This window comes from Rhinatrema bivittatum, chromosome 3 (genome assembly GCF_901001135.1).
Source record: "Rhinatrema bivittatum chromosome 3, aRhiBiv1.1, whole genome shotgun sequence".
Lineage (NCBI taxonomy): Eukaryota > Metazoa > Chordata > Amphibia > Gymnophiona > Rhinatrematidae > Rhinatrema > Rhinatrema bivittatum.
The window spans coordinates 280,359,389-280,374,142 of record NC_042617.1 but is presented as its reverse complement, the minus strand read 5'-3'; the positions used below and the strand labels follow the sequence as shown (position 1 = coordinate 280,374,142).

Genomic DNA, 14,754 nt, shown 5'->3' with positions numbered 1-14,754 from the left:
GCCCCCATATTCACTGCATTAAAAAGAGGGTAAGGGAAAAAGGAGTATTTCAAAGAATGCCAGACATTTAAAATACTTTCTGCCCCATTCAGCAAACATTTGGCAAGCGTGCCTGAGGCCAAAGGTGAGTGCCCGCAGGATCTTGGGACTCTGCATGGTGTAAGTTGGCTTTTATCAATAGAAAATATAGTCAGGTGGTGTTGAATGATCAGCAAAGAGAAATTGTGGAGACACTGGGCATTCATGCTGCAGACTTCTCGCTACCCTGTGGTCTCTCCACAGCTGAATCGCTACCTCTCTTGCCAAAGGTGAGCTGGTGTTTAATGGCTGTCTCTCATCATTAGATTTGTGCTTATAAGAGAATTAAGAACTAGGATTCATTTTAGTAATGCACAGTGGGTCTTCCATAATTGGCAGGTTCCCTTGGTTTGGAATTCTTTTACAATACTTTCAACAACATTTTCATAGCCTTAGGACAGAAAAAAAATATATGCATGTGTGATTATAGCATTGTGATTTGCCAACTGTGTTCTGAAATCTTGTGCTGCCCAGCAAAACGTATGGCAAGGCAGCCTTAAGAATGAATCATGAAATTGTTTATTGTCTCAGTTTAAATTTTGGCAAGACCATAGAGAAAAAATGACCTTTGTAATTTTGTCAAACTCTTTGATATTCACTTTGTTTTGTAAAAAGAATGTTTTCAACAGAACATTCCAAAATACAGAAAGCCTTAAGTTAGTCACAGAATAAAGGGTGTCGGCAATAGGCTTAAACAGAGGTCCCCAATGTTTAGACTTTGAGAGCGCAAACCAGCCTGGTTTTCAGGATTTCCTCAAATATATTTGTGTTCAAAAGAGGCGATGCATGCAATGGATTTTATTTATGTTCATTATAGAAATTATAGAAATCCTGAAAACTAGACTGGTTTGTGGCCCTCGGACCAGATTAGGAGACCCATGAGCTAAAAGAAATGACATCCCTTTAAAAAAAAATTCCATTAATCATAAAGGGCCGGATTTTAAAAGGGTTACGCGCATACGTTATGTTTTCTGTAGATTTTGTTTGCTTTTACATAGAGTTTATTGCTCTATGCAGCAGTCCGAGACTGCTCCTGGAGTAACCTTTATCATTCTCTATTTTATGCCCATGAAGAGGCTTGTGCCAGCAAAGAATGGGCCTACAACATTTTGAGACCTCACATCCCTTCCAAATATATGCTGAGGAAATTGCCTTTTTAATCCATCTTGCTGTAGGGGCCTTGGAAGCTTCTATGCCCTTCTTGGGACCCCTGAACAATTCAAAAAGCCCGTCTGGAGAGCTTTCCAAGATGGCCACCTGAACGGTTGTGGCGTCAAGAGCTCCCGCTTTTCACAAATTTTCCGCTAAAATCTTTTCTTGTATGATGCCGTACACGGGGCGGATTTTAAAAGGCGCGCGAATAGTCTACTTTTGTTTGCGCTCCAGGCGCAAACAAAAGATCGCTGGATTTTAGTAGATACGCGCGGAGCCGCACGTATCTACTAAAAAACCTGGATCGGCGCGCGCAAGGCTATCATTTTGTATAGCCGGCGCGCGCCGAGCCGCGCAGCCTACCCCCGTTCCCTCCGAGGCCGAAATCGGAGCGGCCTCGGAGGGAATCCTCTAACACCCTCCCCTCACCTTCCCCTCCCTTCCTCTACCTAACCCACCCGCCCGGCCCTGTCTACACCCCCCCCTTACCTTTGTTGGGGGATTTACGCCTCCCAGAGGGAGGCGTAAATCCCCGCGCGCCAGCGGGCCTCCTGCGCGCCGGGCCGCGACCTGGGGGCGGGTACGGAGGGCGCGGCCACGCCCCCGGACCGCCCCGGGCCGTAGCCACGCCCCCGTACCCGCCCCCAAAACGCTGCCGACACGCCCCCGAAACGCCGCGACGACCGGGCCCGCCCCCCGACACGCCCCCCTCGGAGAACCCCGGGACTTACGCGAGTCCCGGGGCTCTGCGCGCGCCGGGAGGCCTATGTAAAATAGGCTTCCCGGCGCGCAGGGCCCTGCTCGCGTAAATCCGCCCGGTTTTGGGCGGATTTACACGAGCAGGGCTCTGAAAATCCGCCCCACAAAGCGGAAAGCACGGGTGAGGGGAGGAGAGAATACCTCCACCCCTACGGATCCATCGCAACCCAGAATTGGAAGCTTTTTCGCCGCCGTCCCCCCTTTATTACCGGGCGAGGAGGTCGCTGGGGAGAGCTTTCTTGAGCGGGAAAATATCTCCCCGACTGAAACAACTTTAAGTCCCCGGTCTCCAACAAGACCTGAGCCGCCGGGATACAGCGTGGAGCATAGTAGCGTGAGCGCGGAGGGCCTAGCGAGTGGAAGCTGCAGCGAGGCCGAAACACCGTCGCAAAAGAGAGAAGGACTTACCATACAGGAACTGAAAGACAAGGTGAGCCCTGAAGGGAAGGAGGGTGAGCAGGGGCAAATCCTTGTAGTAAGGGCAAAAACCGCTGTTCCTGACAACGGAGCTGGCTCAGCATCGGGAGGGGGAGCAGGAACGTGCCCAGAAGGTATGCAGGCGAAAACGTTACTCCCTGAAACTGAGATATTGCTGAACTCTATCTGGAAAGCTCTCCAATCCATAGAGAAAGCTATATTGGGCTTAACTAAAGAAATAATGGAAGTTAAACAACAAGGCAAGAACAATGCAACTGAAATTCAAGTGCAAAAAGAAAAAATTGAGACTTTGGAAAAAAGAGTTTTGGGTATTGAGAAAGTTAATACGGAAATTATTTTGACACATTCAGAGATAAATAATAAGCTTGAAAAAGTAGAAAATGCCTTAAGGTCACACAACTTAAGATTTACAAATTTTCCAGTCTTTAAGAACATTGCTCCGGTTGATTTATTTAAGCTGTATGTGACACAGGTATTGAAGATACCAGAAGAACTCAAGCCTATGATTTCAAAAGCATATTATTTATATTCATCTGATCAAAATCCAGGAACTGCTGAAGACCAAAGTATTCCAGATATGACAACATTATTGAATTCCTCGCAGGATATGACTGTTTCATTTCGTAGACCTTTATTGGTCACTTTCACTTTTCTTATGGACAAAAATAATGTCTTCAAATATTACTTTAGAAGTAATCAAACTTTGTTTTTTGGATTTAAAGTGTATTGTTTTCAAGACATAGTAAAGCAAACCCAATTAAGAAGAAAGGCTTTTCTTGTTTTAAGAGGGGAAGCATTGCAGAAGGGAGCAATTTTCAAACTGCAATTCCCTTGCAAATGCTGCTTGATTTATCAGGGGCAGCGATATATATTTTTTGATCCTTTACAACTGCGTGCCTTTATAGAGGCAAGATCTGGGCCCCCATAAATCCTGATGCTAGGGAGTATAAAATGATGTTGGAGGGACAAGTTCAGGTAGCCATAGAACATTTAAAAATTTTCTAATTGTTTTTGTTCGCTCATTTTTCTTTCAGCTCTCCCAGATTTTTCTTTTATTTCACCACAATACTAATGATGGTAATTGAGTATTGATATTGTTTATTCTCATGATATAAAAGTTGTATTGTATTTGTGGTATATTGCATTAACAAGTGGTTGCTTGTAAATTTGAAAATGGTATAAATAAAGAATTAAAAAAAAAAAAAGCCAGTCTAATTTGAATAAAGAATTCATAATCTTTAGCTACTAAAAAAGGATTTAACTTGCATCCAAGGAATGGAGACACGCATTTCTTTCCTGCGTCTCTTCCTTTCAGAAAACTGGAAGAGAAACACACTGATTAATGCAGGGTGGTCAAGAGTTTGGTGAGGCCAAGCACAGCATGGGACCTTTCTGTGACCGGATCCAAATCCCCTTGGATTTCTTCATATAACTCCAGGCTAGCCCGAGAGCTGAGGCGATACCTGCAAACCACATAATCCTCTGGCATGCCCAGCAAGGATGTTCGTGGAGGAAAGATGCTCTCTCTGTATCTCCTGCGCCGTGGCAGCCTGCATGTCAGGCGCTGCCCTGGACCCCGAGCCTCTGCCTCCGGAGCAGGGACTTCCCTAGGAGGGCTTGGAACAGGCCTTGCCTGATCTTGAGGTGGTGGTTGTTGTTCTGATTGTTGTTGTCTGAGGCGAGCCTCCCGAAGCATCCAGCATCCCCTTACAATTAAACTTGCCACAAACATTATGGCTATCGGAAGCTAGACCAGGTAAGAACAGGCGTTTTTATTGGGGTAGGAAGGCCTGGCAGGTGTGTCTATTATAATTCCTCTTTTTATCGCAAGTGATAATCGCTGAGATAATACCTGCAATCCACGATATCGGCCGTGGGAGCGGGATAGTCTGATATTAATTTTGCATATGGGTGTGTTTATTTCACCCCCACCCCTACCATCCAGTTTTATACAATTTTAGGAAACGTTCTTTCAGAGTTTTTTACCACTGTTAAGTGATCCAATTTAATCCGTCTGGGATATGTACTGCACAGAAGGGAAACAGACACCAGAAAGAGCCAAATCAGCCAGTCAAATTCAACTTTTATCAGAACATAAAAATTCTTTCCATGGAACTTACATTGATTATTCAATATTCTCTTTCTGAAAATAATATAGGGGTAGAGTTTAAAACAGATTTATAACATGATTTTATAAATCCCCCCCCCCCCATGCACACGCATATTATAAAATCCCTTGACCGTGCGCACACACGCGCTGGATTTTATAATCCTTGCAGATGTGCAGGCAGCGTGCATATGGGGGGGGGCGGGGGTGAATTTTTGCTAATTTTGTGCGGCAACGCAATGGGGCCTTCCCGAGTGCCCTCCCAGTCCGCTCCAAATAAGGAGCGGACTGGGAGGGAACTTCCCTAACCCCCCTGCCTAACATTCTTTCCCCTCTCCTCTCCTCTCCTCTCCTCCCCACCCCTAAACCTAACCTACCTTCCACCATTTTTTTTCTTACTTACTGCTCCTCAGGAGCAGAAGTAAGTTACACCTGCCAGCCGGCTGCCGGCACGCACTTCCCCCGGGACAGCGGCTTTCTGTCCCACCCCGCCCCTTTTTTTTTTTAGGGCCCGGTACTTGTGCACGTATGGCTACTTACACGCATGGGGCTGGGCCCTTTTGAAAATGCGCGCACCGCGCCCAGGGCCCAGCCCCATGCGTAAGTGGCGATTTTTATGCGCGCCAGGCTTTTAAAATCCGGCCTATAGTTTCCAGCCTTTGGAGTCTCTGGCTCAGTGTCTTTTATCCCCATTCTCTTGCTCTGTTGCTGGTGTCCTTTTTCTTTTCTGTTTCAGTGCTCTGTCTCTTTTCTTCAGAGTGAAAATTTTAATACTTTTCTCTTTCTGCTCTCTTTTCCTGCCTGCCTGCTTTCCTGTTCCAGTGGCCTGCGAATTTCCCAGCACACCCTGGGGTTCTGCTGCAGCAGGACTGCTTGAGAGCGTCTGATCTGGGGTGCCCCGTGCCTTAATGGTCCTGATGCCCCTTTTCAATTGCCCCTCCTCCTCGCCCCTGTTCTATCACCTCCTCCCTAACCAGCCTGATTCCAAAACATCCCCCTTTCCCAGTTCCATTGCACCCAGGCTGATATCCTCTTTCCCAGTTCCACTATCCCTCCCCACAAGTTTCATTACCTCCCCTTCCTTAGTTTCAACCTCCTCGCTCCTTGCCTCTTCTCCAATCCAATTAGGGTAGCTCTGGCTCCCTTAACTACAGGCTGCTGATCTTCTCAGGCTGGGGTCCTCTCCTGCTACTCAAGAGAATATATTGTAATTCGATAAAAAATAAACCTCTCTACCTTGCTTTTACTGAACAATTGTTCACAAATGGTAGGTAAAAAAATCCAAATAATTTGCAGCAGTTCATTACAATGGGGGAAAAAAAAAAACCTCCAGTCACAGCAGTTTTCAGAGCACTTCCAAAGAAGAGAACCTGACTGACTAAAGACCATGTTTGGAATAACTATTGTCATAAAGGGTATAAAAAGAGAAAGATGCTATTTTAACAGAAGCAAAAATGGTTTCCAACTTGTGCTTCTATAGCATAGTTTTATCTATCAATAAATAGCAAGGAGTGTTTGTTCTTCTCATTTTTGAACCCACGCTGTCTTGTGCCCCAAGATAATCCACACTAAAGCCATGTCTTGAAACTTTTTCTTCAGGGCGTTCTGTGGGATCTCGGAAAACTGTTTGCCATGCACCCCTTCATTGGTCTGTGGCTGCTGCTGCTGCTGAGTGAAGAACTCACTGGCCACCCAGGGCCCCGCCATGATTCTTGGGAAGTGGCCAGTGAAGAGATGCACACCAAGGTGCCAGGGAGCTCTCAGTCTTCTCTCGATAACGCTATCATCCCTCACCAGGCTGAAGGCCAGAGAGAGTCTGCAAGAGCACTGCTAGATACCATCGGTAAACGACTTCCTGCTGGAAGGCTCACACTCACTGCTGTAAACTCATCTTGCCAAGAGCTTTTCATGACCCTTCAGAGTATGAAAGACCACCTTGTGTTTCCTAAGGACTTCATTAGTGTGGTCTTGGGCTTTCATGCTTGGGGGGCTGGGATGTCATTTGGAGGCTGAGCCACTCATTTTACAGCTCTATCAAGACCTGGGGAAGGAAGACACAGATGAAATATTCTTGCAAATCTTGGATATGATGAGCATCAAGTCCTCTACCCCTGCACACCTCCTACAGAAAAGTCGGTTCAAGGGCAATGGTGCTCTGTTGTTTAATATAGAGCAGATGGTAACCTCTTTCCAGGATTCAGCAGCCAGAGTTCCAAACCATCGCTGCACTTACCTGGGTGAAGTGAATGGGTCATTCCTAGTAGGCTCTTCTCATAGCATCCATGCATCCCAGTCTGAGGCTGCCAGCACCTGTCGAAGGCTGGGCTACTCTTGTGCTGGAATTACAGTCAACGAAACAGGCCTGTTCAGTGTCATGGAGAGAAAGTACTGCTTCCTTCTCTTACGCCATAGCAGCCAGTCCTGGCTCCATCACTGCACAGTCCTCCAGGCCAGACATTCCCGCCTCAGAAGGCAGGACACAGGTGCAAACTGCAACAATGAGAAGGAGCAGCGGGTGCATGAAATTGTCCAGTGGATTCCAGGGATCAGCACCTACTACAACCTTGGCACCACAGTGTACTATGCCATCCAGAACTGCACAGAGCTGGCCCAGGATCGGGCACTGGAAACAATCCTTGATGTGGGCTCTGATGCTTTAATCCAAGCGACAGGCATAGTTGGCTATGGGATAACTTTAGGCCTGAAGCCTAGGCTTAAGACTGACATTAAAGACTTCCTCAATTATTTAAAGCAGCCAACGACAATGGAGCAAGAAATCCATCAGAGGTAAATAGGGGCTAACATATAACACAGGATGCTCACAGATAAGGACGATTTTGCCTGCCTAGGCCATCTGGTTTGTATTACCTACAGCAACACCCTGCTGAGAACTGTACCATCTTGAACCAAAAGAGGAATATAATGGAACTCCAAGATAATTAGAGTAAAGAACTGGGGTTTCAAAATATTAATGCATTTGTAAAAAAAGAAGCAAGAGTAAATATAAAAAAGCATAAAACAAATAATTACAAAAATAAAGCAGCAATCTATAAATGGTACAAGAAATAAGACTGAAACCCAAACAAATTGTCAAAATTATACACATTCATATAATCAAATAAGAACAGAGTCAAAGATAAAACTCCCTTACATGGCCATGTTCTGGCAGCAAATGCTCAGAAGCAATGATTAGAATGGTATCCATAAAGTTCCTTGTGATGTTTTTTAATGAAGGTATTTACTGAAACCTAACTTTTGTTTTTATTTCACTGTTGCACATAACAGTGAATTTGCACTTCATAGGCTTTTTTTTTTTTTTTTTTAACATTATTGCTTAGCAAAATGTGCCGCTCCCTGCTGTTCCAGCCATAACCTTAGTTTCAGTAGTACTTGCACGTCCTTACGCTTTATTTATACCGTTCAAATCATTTTGCATTTGAGGATTATGGAATTGATCAGGGACAGCTATACTCCACTTTCAAATCTGCACGCCTTGAAAGAGCTCATGGTGCTCTTTGAATGGAAGTCATTCTTTGTATTCAATAACTTTTTTTGTATTAGCAATATCTAAGAACCAGCATCTCAATAATATACAAATTGGTTTATACAAACAAAACATTGTGTAAGCATATACTTCAGAGAAGAAGAAAAGATATAGAACTGAACAGTGCAATTTCAATAGAGAGAGAGGAGAAAAGAAAAATTGACAAACAAAATTATCAAATAGGCAGAATGGAAAACAAGAAACTTATAATAAACTCAAAAGAGGACAAGCAATGCAATATAAAGAACTATTAAACTAAACAAATAAATGAAAATTAGCAAATGCAAAAAAGACAGACTAGTCAGATGTTTAACAAACATTTTTCTAAAGGTGGCCCATTTTTAAGAAACAAACTTTCAATCACGCAGTGGAAAAGCTAGCTCTTCTATCTTCACCACTTCCCAAACCTTTGTTAGGCATTCAATCCAGCTCAATAGGAAGGATCTCCTTCAAAATTTAGCGAGAATAGACCTCATTGCCAATAATATTAAACGCAGCTTATTTCTAAGAACATCCTCCTGAAAATTAGCTCCCAGTAATAAAACACTGACATTAATAAAGGAATATCAACAGCAGCTAACTAATCCATATAACGTTTAATTTATTTTCAATAGGACCGGATGAAAGGACAGTGCCAGCACTGATGAAAAAAAGAGCCAGGATGACCACAACCATGCCAGCATTGATCCGAAGGTTGTGAGTCCCACTTGTTCAACAACACCGGAGTTGCATATGTTCTCAAGCGTGTCTTCAACTGTGTGATGCTCAGCTCGAAGAAATGAATAGTGAGCAGTATATTCCCAACTATTATCCCAGAAACTATCAGGACTATGGTGGATTAATCACCTCATTCCACTTCCCTGTGTATTTAAGTGAGGAGGGAATAATAGAATCAGAAAATGGCTTATAAAGTTACAGGACCATCTTTTAGCACCCCCATTCCAAAATAAATTGTCTTTTTCTTTTGAAAACAATCTGGTAAAGCTTCTTTTATCATCAGCGTGAGTGGAATAATATCAGAGCTGAAAGTACTGAAAGGAAGTTAACTTAACACCTACTTCTATCGATAAACCCTCCTTAGATCTTGTCCTCCTCCCAATAAACAAAGTGCAAAAATCTAAAGGGGACCAATTGCTCCAGGTCCCATGCCTGGCCATCTCTCCCATCTTCCCTACAACGTTCTGTACCCAGATGTGCATAAGAGGAAAGGTATGGGGAGGACCTGGCCAGCTTGCAAACCTGAGAAGTAAAAGGGCGATCTCTAAAATTTCTCAGGATTTGAATTTGCTCCTTAAATAAAAATACTCCAAATTTTAGGCCTTATCTAACTCTTCAACTCTTCTTTTAGTTTCACCCAGCGATCATGCGGAGGGGGAAAGGTCCATGTAGCTAGGGAATGCAGACCAGCCCGCTAATACCACCGCTTTAAAGTTAGGAGGACCTATCCTACCCTTAGCCAAAGGAATCACCAGAGGCTTCTTTCCCAGCCACACACAATTTGAAAAAAAAAAAAAAAAAAAAGTTTTTGCAAAATAAGGAAAAAACACCTAGGTAACTTGATAGAAAGCTGGCCTGTGAAGGGGTACACAGGAGAAAACAGCAGAACACTTTAAAGGACCAGTTCCAGAGATCTGGCCCGGTCCACCTTAAAACTCTATACATCAGGGAATCCTGGTCCTGGGCAGAATCCCAGGCCCAGGAGGGAAGGATAGGAATCTAGAGAAGGCCCAGATTGCAAAGCTACAACCTACAGTGCTGTTCTTCCTGTTTAAAGAACTGCTACGGTAAGCAGAGCTGTTTTTCTGTTTATTAATAAAAGCTGATGAAAGACAAGCCAGAGTAGAGCCGGGGTCTATTTTCTGGCCAGCCACAGATTGATCATGGTGCCACATGGAGAAAAAGGAAACCAAATCCATGGGAGAACCAGAATTTGAATAACATGAACTCTCTTAAGCCAAGACACAGCCACCCGTGCCCCCCCCCCGCCAAGCTGAGAATTCCCCCCTAAAATCAGAAATCAATCTATAAAGAAGCTTCAAGACACTGGAAATGGTAACACCTACATATTTAAACTGGGTAACATATTGAATGTTAAATTTAGAGAGACCCATACAATTTTAACCTCTTTTGGTCTTACACAGCATCAATGCTGATTTAAAAAAAAAAAAAAAAAAAAAGGTAACAGAAAAAAATTGAATAAGCACTAATTTGCTTAATCAGTTGCATCACTTCAGGAAATGAAGCTACTGGGTTAGAAAGATGCTAAATGATAGCACACAAGGATCTATGCCTCCGCTCTCAATGGAATCCCATTCAGCTCTTCAGAGATTATGCATCTACTGAGCATAGCGATGGCACAGGCAGCACCTGCCACCCTGCCAACAAATCAAGTGCCATGGAGCAGGCAGTGGGTGCAAATGGTTAGAGCTTTATTTAATATTATTTCAATACCACACAATCTAGTACATACATGTTTTTATGAAAACTAATACAATTTGTATCTTACCAATGTTGCGGTCTCTACCGCTTCCCCCCTATCTGTTATGCTTGGGGCTCACCTCCGACGGGGGGTACGCCGCGTCCGCGGCTTCACTGGGCCTCCAGGGCGTCCGCCATTGTTCGCTCAGCTCGCTGCTGCCACACGCGCACGCAAGGACGCGCATTTTGGACGCATGGCCGCCGGAAGTCTGGCCCCGCCTGGGTTAATGACGCCACGCCCCAAGCCCGATTTAACCAGCGTTCGCCTGCCTTCTCATTGCCTTGCAACGAGGGTCGCTACTGTTAGTAGGTCTTAGTTGCGCTTCTGCTGTCCTGCTTTCCCGTTGACCTCAGCTTGTTCCTGACTTCGCTTCTGCCTGCCGCCTGCCTTGACCTCAGCTTGTGCCCGACTTCGCTTCTGCCTGCCGCCTGCCTTGACCTCAGCTTGTGCCCGACTCCGCTTCTGCCTGCCGCCAGCCTACGACCTCCGCTATTCCTGAGACTGCTTCTTCAGCTGCCAGCCTGATTGGGTTCGTCTCCATTCCTGCTCTCCTCCTGTTCCAGCTCCGTTGCACACTACAGACTCAAGTCCTGCCTTCTACTGGTCAGCCCACTACACGCTACAGACTCCGATCCCGTCTCCTACCTGCTCCGCTCCACGGTTTACTACAGACCCCAGGCCTGTGCTCAGACTGTTTCCTTTCAACAGGCCAGGGACTCTCTCTCTGACCGCTCTGCCTTCACCGGGCCTTCCAGGCTCCTGTTTACTGGACTCAGTGATTTACCCTTGCCCAGGCATCCTTGCAATAGAGACTGTGCTGTGCTCCTAAGTCCCAAGGTTCTAGGACCTTACGGGCTCCTCCTGGGGGGGGGTTCCTGGTTCCTGGGTGAAGACCTTTGCCTGTGGCTCCGCCTCCCGACCTACTCTGCCTTCAGGGTAGTTCGGCTCAAGGGTTCACACCTGGACTGCAGCTTCCCAGACTGCAACAACCAATTAGAAAAAACATATCCCACCACCAATTACTTGACAGTTCGTCTCTCACTCATGCCCCCAACCCCCCTTGGCCAGCTCGGTAGTCCTCGTGATCAGCTCTGTGGCCACGCTTATTCAAGTCCATCTGCTGAAGCCACTACTCCGACTTTGGCATCTCGAAATACAACTTTGCAAGGCTAAGTCCGCCCGACTGGCCTCGTTGGAACAAGGAAGTATTTTAAGGATAAAACCCCTTTTAAAAACCTCAAAACCTAGGAAATTCAAGTAGTGATCAACAAGAGGGATCCTGAGAACCCCTACCCAAGGGCTGGTCAGGCAGCAGAAGTGATAATTTTAAAAGAAATAACTAGTGTCACTGACAATAAGAGCTGAGAGGTCATTTGAAAACAAATACTGATAGAGGCTAACATAGATAATTATAAAGAATATTTTTAAAATAAATGAAAGGATATTTAGGCTATTATTACCACAAATAAGTTTTCATCAGATTGGTTCCTTCTGAACACCCCTAATTGGACTGGTACAGCCCAAAGCTCCATTGTGAAAGCAGCACCGCCATGACAACCGGACCAAGGATGAAAATAGTAACCATGGCAGCTTAACAATGGCTTCCCTGACAACAAGCAATGAGGCTAGAGTATACACACAAACCCCAGTTGCAGCGCAGGGACCCATTGAAAAGCAAAAACGTTAGTAAAGATTTTCAAGCATATTAAAAATACGTCCAGCCAGAATATAGATAAAGCAGGCAGGGAAGGGAACACAAGAGTAATCATTTAACCCGTCTGTCAGAAAGCTCCAAGTACTATTTCCCAGATGACATCAGCAAAAGCAGTATTACCACACCCCCATATAAGCAAGTGGCAGAGAGAGACCAGATGTTGAGCTGAGCAGACCTACTGTCACAGGGCTTTGTTCACAGGCCTTACAAAAAAGTTACAAAAATGCTAAAAAGAGAAAGAACAGTCAATATAATGTTAAAGAATGAATGTGTGATGTGTGTGTGGGTATTTTGATCAGTGTTTCCAGAAAAGGTTAGGTTAGAATAAACAATAGAATAGCTGCTGCGTGGAGTTTTAGAGTGGCTTGTTATAGTATAGTAGAGTCTGTTATTGAGAATATTATATGTGGTGCACATAAGTGTTGTTAAAAAGAGTGAGCAGCTAAAAGATACTCAGGCCGTTTGGACCATAAGGGGTTTACTGAATCCAAAATGCAGGTCCAACCTCCCCGAAAATAAGTGCTCATCACATGCAAATGATGAGGCTATTAGCTATTTGCCCCAGATACAAAAAAAAAAAAAAAAATGCCCCCCAGAGCAGGCGTTAATTTCTGAGCAGCCCACAAAAGTGTACAGAAAAGCAGAATACACTGTTTTTCTGTACATCCTCCATGGCGATATTAAGTCGGAGGAACCAAAAGGTTAAAAAACAAAGAAAAAAGCATGCCGGCACTCAGGTTAGAAAAAGGGACACAATTGACACGCATCAATTTTCCTAAACCGGATGGCTGTGCGCGCACGCCACCCTCATCTTTATCTCTATGTTGGCGTGAACCTCAGGGGCGTCCCCCTGTTCTGATGTCACGAATTCCAGGTATATCTGCCTACAGTAATTGCTAGCTAATTGAGTTAGCAACAAGAATTCTTACAGATGGGATTCGCTCTCCTTTTCTAAGCTACTCTGCCACTCCAGCACTATCTGGAACTCTTACTACCCTTCGGGGTTGCTAACGGGGTACCCGCTCCTCGGGGGCCTCTCTGCTTCTTTCAGGTGCTATCAGGAAACCGGTACTCGCTCCTCGAGGGCCCATGTTCCCTGTGTCGCTGCCTGCCACCTCTACCCTTCTACTTGGAAGAACTAACTTAACAGTTACCATCAGTGAGTACAGAAACCATCTCTTTCCACAGTACTGCTTCACTCGAACCAGGTACTCGCTGCTCGAGGGCCTGCTCTCTGCTCCGGTGCCAGACCTCTCGTCTAATGGAATCTCTGTTACTGCTAAGTGAGTATAACGCTACTGAGTTTCTCTGCTCTAAGGGATCAGGTACTCGCTCCTCGAGGGTCTGTTCTCCCTGTCTCGGAGCTTCTCCTATTTCTACATTGGGACTCTGAATGCTAATTGTGTGTTCATAACTCTATTTCTTTCCACTACAGCACTACCTTGCAGAGTATCCGCTGTTCCAGCGTTCTGTGTGAGACACTCCCAGCCGGGCTCTACAACCACTACTCACTACCTCCACCGCCTGTGAATAGAGCCCTGTGACAGTGATCATTCAAACTGTGTAATAAAAGATTCAAATCTGTCCAGGGTCTAGCCTGACACTGTGGTCCCTCACGGGACTGCCCCCCGTGGGCGTGGTCAGCTGCCACAGTGTCCAAGGATCCACCCAAACACCATTAACTATAACAACAGGTCACGCAGAGGACCCGCTAGCACATCTCTGAGCTCCCTTAGTATCCTGGGATGAATCTCATCAGGCCCCCCCCCATGGCTTTGTCCACTTTCAGATTTCCTAGCTCTTCCCATACATTCTCTTCTGTAAACTCTACTCTACCCCTTCCAATGTTTTGTTAATTAGCGATGGTCCCTCTCCAGGGTCGTCTTTAGTGAACCCAGAACTGAAGCATTTGTTTAATATTTCCGCCTTTTGTCTCTCTCCACACATTGATCCCTGTCACCTTTCAATTTCACTATACCACTTTGAAGCTTTCTCCTATCTCTGATATCTGAAAAATGATTTGTCTCCACTCTTTACCTCTTTGATAATCCTTTCTTCTGCCTGACCTTTTGCTTTCTTTGTCTCCCTCAGTTTCTCCAGATATTCCTCCTTGTGTTCCTCTTTTTGGGATCCTTTATATTTCTTGAATGCTGTTCTTTTTATTTTATCAACCACCTCATTTGAGAACCAGATCGGTTTCTTATTTCTCTTGCTTTTCTTTACTTTTCTAACAGATAGATTAGTTGCCTTAGTAATTGCTCCTTTTAGTTTGGACCACTGTTATTCCACCTCTCTCATTTTCTCCCAGTCTTCAAGTTCTGCCTCCAGATACTACCCCATTTCCACAAAGTCTATATTTTTGAAGTTCAAAACTCGGGTCTTCGTGTGAGTTCTCTGGATCCTATTTGCAATATCAAACCATACTGTTTGATGATCACCGGTGTTGGGATGGGCACCCACCCAGACATTTGAGACCTGATCCC

At 45.0% G+C, this 14,754-nt stretch overlaps 1 protein-coding gene across 1 annotated transcript; it reads left to right on the top strand.

Moving 5' to 3' along the window:
• The first annotated feature begins 91 nt into the window (after positions 1-91).
• On the top strand, positions 92-9,064 carry APOF (apolipoprotein F). The gene is made up of 3 exons (XM_029594809.1): positions 92-308; positions 6,134-7,321; positions 8,693-9,064. The coding sequence occupies exons 2-3, from the start codon at positions 6,513-6,515 to the stop codon at positions 8,700-8,702; spliced, it is 819 nt and encodes a 272-aa protein (XP_029450669.1). The 5' UTR covers positions 92-308; positions 6,134-6,512; the 3' UTR covers positions 8,703-9,064.
• Positions 9,065-14,754: the final 5,690 nt, after the last annotated feature.

Bases quoted from the DNA above. Each gene is read 5' to 3' on its own strand.
- APOF (XM_029594809.1), top strand. From the start codon at position 6,513: ATGCTTGGGGGGCTGGGATGTCATTTGGAGGCTGAGCCACTCATTTTA.